The sequence below is a fragment of the Ananas comosus genome, linkage group 4 (genome assembly GCF_001540865.1).
Source record: "Ananas comosus cultivar F153 linkage group 4, ASM154086v1, whole genome shotgun sequence".
Lineage (NCBI taxonomy): Eukaryota > Viridiplantae > Streptophyta > Magnoliopsida > Poales > Bromeliaceae > Ananas > Ananas comosus.
In genome coordinates this window covers 10,729,637-10,737,445 of record NC_033624.1, presented here as the reverse complement: position 1 = coordinate 10,737,445, position 7,809 = coordinate 10,729,637, and the positions used below count along the sequence as shown (strand labels likewise).

Here is a 7,809-nt window from a genome sequence, read left to right as displayed (position 1 = left end):
ACCTGGAGCTGTTTGCACTAAAGGCGGTGAATGGTTCACCGCCTTTAGTGTAAATCCGCGAACCCGGAAAAAAAAATGGCTAAGTCCTGGACTAGGTGGTGTTTGCACTAAAGGCGGTGAGTGGTTCACCGTCTTTATATAAGATGGTGAACGATTCACCGTCTTATCTATGCCACAATCCGGGCTGTTGGGCGGGGGATTTGCTGAGAAGGCGGTGAATAGTTTACGCCTAAATAAGGTGGTAAACGAGTCACCGTCTTCTCGAAACACCTTAAACTACGTGGGGAATTGCTGAGAAGGCGGTGAATGGTCCACACTTAGAGAAGACGGTGAACCATTCACCGCCTTCAAGATGCGTCCCCAAAGACGGTGAACGAATCACCGTCTTTGTGAGAAACGCTAACCTGGCGGCTGAGATGGCGAGAGGAGGGTTAGTTTTACAAATTAAAATTTTACAGGATTATTTTAGCAATTACGAAATTTCACAGGGTTATTTTCGAAAAAAGTCCCTTAGTCTTACTGAGAGATCATCGGTCGTAAGTCTTGACTCTCGAGGGCAGGGGGTTCCCACTTCCCACTTCGATCGACTGTCAGACCCACCAGTTGCCACCGGCGGAGTTCCGCCGGTCCTCCCAGGCCGGCACGACTTTCTAGCGCGCGAGGAAAATGCCGGCGGCTCTTGGCACCCGCCGCATCTCCACCGCCGCCGGCGCCGGCGCCGGCGCCGCATCTCCAGAGGCCGTCGTGGCGGCGGCTGCGCGGAGCGTGTGCGAGACGATCCTCCGGCGGGCGCGGTGGGACTCGTCCCCGCTCCCTTCCTCCTCGTGCCGGCTCCTCCTCCACCCGTCCTTCCTGGAGCTCGTCCTCCTCCGCCTCTCCCCCTCCCACCCGCTCCTCTCCCTCCGCTTCCTCCGCTTCCTCCTCCTCCTCCTCTCCCCCCTCCCCTCCTCCCTCTCCCTCTCCCTCGCCCGCTCCGCGCGCTGACCCTCCTCCCCCTCACCCTCCTCTTCTTCCGCTCCGCCCACGCGCCCGCCGTCCCTCGACTCTTCTTCCCTCCACCTCTTCCGGACCCTCCGCCCTTCTCGACGGGTTTTTTTTTTTTTTTTTTATTCCGCCTCGCGCGCCCTCAACCTCTCCTCCTCTCCCCCTTCGCCTCTCCCTCCGCCCACCTGGAACGCCCCTCTCGCGCCGCCGCGCGCCGCCCGCCCCGACCTCGTCCGGCGCGCCCACTCCCCATGCTTCCGCTCGCGTCCTCCCCGCCGACCCTCCACCGTCGCCCTCCTCCCCTCAGCCCTCTGCGCCGCTCCCGCTCCCCGACAGCCCTTCCGCCTCCTCTCGCGCGCCGCCGCACGCAACTCGCGTCTCTCGTCCCTTCCTCCATCGCCGCCCTCTTCTCCGCCCTCTGCCGCGCCCGCAACTTCGGCGCCGTCTCCGACCTGCTGCACCTCCTCATCGCCGCCGGCCGCGCCCCCGACCTCCCCCTCTACCACACGCTGATCCGCGCGCTCTGCGACGCCGGGATGGGCCAGGAGGGGCTCCGGATATTCGGCGAGATCAAGGCCAGGGGATACGCCCCCGACACCGTCGCCTACACCACCATGATCGACGGGCTGTGCAAGATGGGCAGGATGGCCGACGCGCGGACGCTCTGGGACGAGATGCTCCGCAAGGGTCTCGCGCCGAACGAGTACACGTACAATGCGCTCGCCGACGGATGCTGCAAGGCCGGGGATTTGGACGGTGCCCGGAAGGTGTACGACGAAATGCTCGCGAGAGGGTACGGAGAGAGCACCGTCAGTTGCAACACTATGATCGCGGGGTTTTGCCTGCACGGAAGGATGGGCGAAGCGACCAAGGCGTTCGATCAAATGGCCGAGAAGGGGATTCCGCGTGACGTGATAACCTACAACACATTGATCCAGGGATTCTGCAGGGACGGAAGGACGAGCGAGGCTTCGAAGCTTTACCAGGAGTTGCTATCGGTCGGTTTGGAGCCCAGTGTTTCCACTTACACGCCGTTGATCCGAGCAAAGTGTGAGGAAGGAAACGTAGTCGAGGCGATCGATTTGATGAGAACGATGCAAGCGAAGGATTTGGAGCCTTTGGTTTGTACGAACGATTACATCATCGCTGGGTTTTGCAAGATGGGAAAGGCTGAGGAGGGCATGGCATGGCTGGTCGGTATGTTGGATAAAAACCTGAAGCCACGAGCGGAAACCGTTAACTCTTTGGTGAAATCCCTCAGTTTGCACGGTCGGACCGACGACGTGTTTCTGATGCTAAGTGCTATGTTCGAAATTGGCTACAATCTTACAACTTCGGTTTGCTCCACACTTGTTAATCAGCTGTGCGAGGGTAACTTAAGCCGTGCTGTTGAGGATTTGAACGAGATCTTAGTGAGCAACTAGTTGCATATTCGGGGGCCATGCAACTTCTCTCGCAACTGATGCAACTCTTGCAGGAAATACAGTTTACATCTTTTCAGGGTGCAAAGAAGAGCGGACGGTGCCGAACTGGCAATGCACTCGCATACGGTTCTGATCTTCTTCCTCTGCTTACTGGAAAGTCATGGACTTCACTTTGAATAATGTGGTCAAATTTGGAAGAGGGAAAAGCCGTGCTAGCGGTAATAAGGGGTAGATTTATCTCAGGAAAGACAAAACCGGCTATGAGCTTTGGAGCTGTTGTAGTAAGTGTAGCGCCCAATCTCCTGCAACAGGCTCTCCCGGTATGCGAGGAGTTTAGTACCACATTATGCGGACGGGAGGAACAGTAGTGAGGTGTATTACGTATTCAATAAATTGGACAATTTGCAGAATATCATGTTAGAGTTGGCTGGCGGTGTGCTACGATTTGTCTCGAAGGTATAATTCTGCAGTTTGATTTGAATGTTTAATTTTGGACCCTGATTTAGTTTCTTGGCGATCTTCTTGGGGCATTCAATCTGCTTATGATTTTTCGCCAAGCTGTTGCTGTCAGATTTATCTATAAGTGGCATCTGATGGAGGTCTCATGTCGTAATAACATCGAACAATCAGGTGCCTTTTTCTCTACCACATCCTTTTCTTTTCCTCTTACTTTCTTTTCTATTTGGTTTTTTGTTGAGATTTCCTACTGCAATTCAGGAATATCAGCAGTTAGCATGTTTAAGCGCACTCCTTATTGATATTGATTATTGATTATTGATTTTGTGTACATTCAACTATTCTAGTACTCAAGTGGATTAAATTGAAAGGCAGGTTAGAGGGTATCTTGAAAAGAAAGAAAAGAAAAAGAAAAGAAATTAGCAACAGTAAATAAGAGTAAATTAGGCTTTTAGATCACGTAAGTATATATATATATATCTTTGAATGATGATTCAGATATTGAAACCTGAATTCTTATGTTAATTCAAGGTGCTATATGGGTTGGCCAGCACATCAATTGTACCATTTGTGGGGGGACTCTAAGCATTTTGCATAAACCAAATATGCGTAGTTGGATTATAGTTAGGATCCATATTTAGAGTAATTAAAAACATGGATAAATGTGTCTCGAGAAGTTGTCAACTTTCGACTCTGGCGGTGTAGCTTAGCTTTCCCTTATTCATGGCAATTATTTTTGGCGACCTTTGCCGTACATCCCTTCTCGTATGTTCTTTCCGATGGTCAGCAGCACCACCAAGGCTGTGGATGTGATGACCTCAACTAGGTCCTCTGCATACCCTGACAAAGAGGGAGACCTAGAACAGATCGCAATGGCCTTGTGGAACCAGTCCCTTGTGCACTGCTCAGAGAAGCTCCATGAGAACCCAATGCTACCACTGACTTCTGGTGCTTCTGCGTTTCCTATTGTCTCTTTAGGGATGGATCTGCCTGCCACACCCTTGATGCCTCCTTTGTGCCCACTGCGAGCACAGCAAGTAATACTAAGGGCCAGATGTTCATGAACCAGCTGGAGAAGTATAAGCAGAGGGCAGCTGCGTGCTGAGAAAGTGAACAACAATTGGAATCCTTCTAAGTTAGCAAGAACCTTATCAGCTCTAGTGGTAGCTAGGGACAACTAATGCACGTACATATCACTACGGATATCTTATATCTTCAAACACTAAGAAGTGAATACATATTGTCTATCATCAGGCAAATCAGCTGCCAACTGGCAACTTCAGCTAAATTTACATCTGACCAACACTACCAACCGAAAATTGAATTAAATTACCATTTGGCATTTGGTTTAATTGAAGAGTTTATGTAACGACCCGACCCGCTAGCAATATTAATTCGTTAAGTCCAAACCACCGGCTCAAAATGCTTAAGTCCAGTTATTATTATTAGCGTGTGAGGTCTCATATATTCCAATCAGAATTATTTTTTTATCCAATGTGGGACTATTGGGGTACTATAAACTCCCCCTGTTTACACCCTGATGTTCTTGTCGGGTCCAAACCAGAACAGACAATATATACTAGAATTATCAGGCGATGTGAGATTTTAGAAGTGGCTCTTACGGGTTTAAGAGGCGGCTCTCACCAAATCCATTGGTGTAGCATTTTGCTCCGGATAGCACTTAGCTCTTACACTTCCAGCTGGTATTCGGTGAAACAAACATGTCCAGTTTCAGTGAAACAAACATAAGTAGTTTTTACCGAACTTCAATTCAACCTAAAGTTCACTTCAATCCAAAGTCCAGTTTCGGTGAAACAAACATGTCCTTAGTATGGAGATTTATAAGGTTTGAATACTCGTGAATTAACAAATTCGCCGTAGTTCTCCGAGCTTTGCCTTTTGGAAAAATGTGGAAAATATGCGCTGAACAGGATCTTCGAATCAGACTGCTTTGATGTTTTCATTCTGTGGCACTTTCTTACATTCACCTCTATTGCTGCTTTGTCTATTTGCTGATGTTCATTTCTACATTCTGTACTACATTATGTTCTTAGGAATCTGCGACTAATTCAATGCCAATAAGATTCAGATGTTGCACTTGATAAACATGACATTTTATTCATTTCCTTTCAAAGTATTAGGACTGTCTAATGACAATACACTCAAATTATATTGAGAAACTCTCTGAGTTCAAGAATTGAGTGAGCTTCATATTCGTCATATGACAAAATGTGAATAATTGACTCAATAGACCTTGAAAATGGACAAGCTAAGCTTAATTATATATGTTCTCTCTTTCCAATGGACAAGGCTTTGGTTAATTGCATTAACAGACCTGTGGATGTTTGGATGCAATATCTACTTCGATTACTCAAGGGGCACTTGATAATTGATTGATGAGGGGTATAGAAAATCGATTCGACAGCATAGTTTATGACAGCAGCCTTTAAATTTTAATACAATAAATCATCATATAGCTACAAATATGTTATTGTGTAAAACCAAAATTGCCAATACTCTTCAACAGGTAAAAGTGAAACTCCATTGGTGTAATTGCAATTTGGGAACCTCGATGAGCTATACCAGTTATCACTGGATAATTTGTTTCAATATCCAAACAAGTCTTAATGTCCTCTCTACATGGTTGCGTATCATTTCCAGCATCTCTCTTCTTGTTTCGTTAATGAGCATTTTGGTTGTTAATTGGTGAGAGGCATAAGATGTCTACAAGTGGATAAGAAGGACTAATTTTAACCTGGGTTTTTTCAGGATAGGATAAATCACTTTTTACATGGAATTTGGTATTTCGACAAAACGGAGTTATCATGACTTCAATACTAATATGCTGTAAAAGTGATCTGTATCTTCTTATTGAGTACAAGGTATCAATCAAAATAGTAGTTCTGACTTCCAGCTTCAATAGCTAAATTATAGGAATTCATATTCTACATCTATGATTCAATAGCAACTTGCTGCTTGAGATTCTGAAATTCATATTACGGAAAATTACATTGTCTGAATCCTTTGTTTTTCTCATTTCAGTTCTGAAGTCTATAACACGTAGCCATAGAAAATATTTCTGATGTGTAAAGATTGTGGAGCACAAATAAGAAGCCCTAGTTTGGATAGAAAAAGAGTTCATCTTTTGTTTGTTCACCTGAGACATCCATGCTATTGCTTATTAATGGTTGCCTTACCATTTTCACATTGGCCTTAGGTCAATCTGTGGTGTCCTTTTGTGCAATTCCAGGCTAGTGCTTTTCTGTAATTTGTTGGGCTTTAAGTCTAAGGTGTTGCTGTTACGTCTGATATGATTTTAAGCCGAGTTTGGTATTGTGGTGCCACCCACTTTTATGATTTGGAAGGCCCGAAGAATTCGAAGGCACTTCTAATTTACCCTCCTCTAAACCGCTTGCTTTTCTAATATTTTCTCCTACAATTTCGTAAGATGGAGGAGAGAAAATTGAAAGCGCTTATGAATTTTTTGCATTGCAATCTCAAACTAGGCCTTACATTTGTTTAGTAAGTTGTCGGCTTAAAGTTTAAGGTGTTGTTATTATGTTTTATATGATTTATAGTTCTTTCTCTAGAATATCTGCGATCGATTAGGATAATATGATCGCATGTTAAATAAAAGAAAAAGTTGCATAAAATGTAAAGGCAACATTGGTTTTTTTGTTTCTTTCTTTTACAGTTGTTTATTTGAGTTTTCACTTGATAGATGATGGATTAGACCGGCTCACCATGATTAGGGTCGCAAAATAATTTCTCGGCGACAGTTCTAGTGAAACTTTGTACATTAAAAGGCAAAAACTTGCATCATTTATAAATTATATTATTAACCCCAACCAAACCTTTGATCGTGCAAACAACAGTAATAATATAATATAAAATTTTTTCTGCCAAATAATTGTAGAACAACTTAAAAAGTTGTAGATGAAAAAATATCTCATATTAAATGTGTGACCTGCTATAAACTTGTGCATAAAAGTTGGTATAGAGATTACTAGACCACATCTTCAAAATAGTAGAGATTGTGTTTAGTTATTCAGATCCTAGAAAACAAGAGTTTTGGAAATTTATGTTAAATAAGTTAGCACAATGTGAAAAATACCTATTGTACAACTTGAAGAAGATTAAAATATTTCTTTGAGGGCAACTAGAAGATTTTTTATTTTTTTATTTTTTTATTTTTTTATTTTTTTTCCTACTAGAAATCTCTAACATGATTTTTTTTTTTTCTTCTCTAACATTGAAGACAAAGAGTTTCTCCCTACTTAACTGAAGACTAAAAAATGCACTGTATTTTAAAATTTTCAGTTTTTTGGTACATTCTTTTCTTAATCTTCCTTCCAAATATAAATTATTACTTAATTTTTGTTTAGCAGTAGACAAGTATTTCATTTTTTTTTTTTTCCCCAGGAGTTTTTGCTAGAGGTCCCAAACATGTTCACCTAATTTGCGCTTGATGTTCAGACATACGTAGAATGGAGGATTTTGATTGGTTTATAAAGCAGCTCAGTTCGAGACTCTCTTAATAGATTTGCAAACACATCGAGTGGGAATAGAAAGCATTTGACATTTCTTAATTATTTTCTAATCTTATAAAGGCATGATATCAAATCTGATAAAATATTGAGAAATAAGAAAAGTTCATACGGGGTTAGGGCGTTCACGGTGAAATAATTTTTTATGTAAAATATTTTTTTATCATTTGATTAGATATTTTTATCTTAATTATAAAAGTTCACCGGTGAAATAGAAATAGAAAAGTTCACCGGGTGAAATAATTTTCACGTAAAAATTATTTTTTTATCTTTTATCATTTGATAGATATTTTTATTCTTAATTATAAAATATTTCGTTAAGGGCTTCACTATGGCCTGTATTCCCAGGCAGGCACGTAACGGCGCGATCGGTTACATCTGACAGCCCGAAAAAATAC

General features: G+C 43.3%; 2 protein-coding genes across 2 annotated transcripts; both read left to right on the top strand.

The window, feature by feature from the left end:
- On the top strand, positions 549-984 carry LOC109709091. Its single transcript, XM_020231162.1, has one exon. The coding sequence runs from the start codon at positions 667-669 to the stop codon at positions 982-984; it is 318 nt and encodes a 105-aa protein (XP_020086751.1). The 5' UTR covers positions 549-666.
- LOC109709090 (pentatricopeptide repeat-containing protein At5g18950-like) lies at positions 1,236-6,175 on the top strand. The gene is made up of 3 exons (XM_020231160.1): positions 1,236-3,038; positions 5,634-5,746; positions 5,907-6,175. Exon 1 carries the CDS (start codon positions 1,236-1,238, stop codon positions 2,406-2,408), a length of 1,173 nt encoding a protein of 390 aa, XP_020086749.1. The 3' UTR covers positions 2,409-3,038; positions 5,634-5,746; positions 5,907-6,175.

What these genes read in the sequence shown, in the direction of transcription:
- LOC109709091 (XM_020231162.1), top strand. Translation starts at nt 667, where the DNA reads ATGCCGGCGGCTCTTGGCACCCGCCGCATCTCCACCGCCGCCGGCGCC.
- LOC109709090 (XM_020231160.1), top strand. Translation starts at nt 1,236, where the DNA reads ATGCTTCCGCTCGCGTCCTCCCCGCCGACCCTCCACCGTCGCCCTCCT.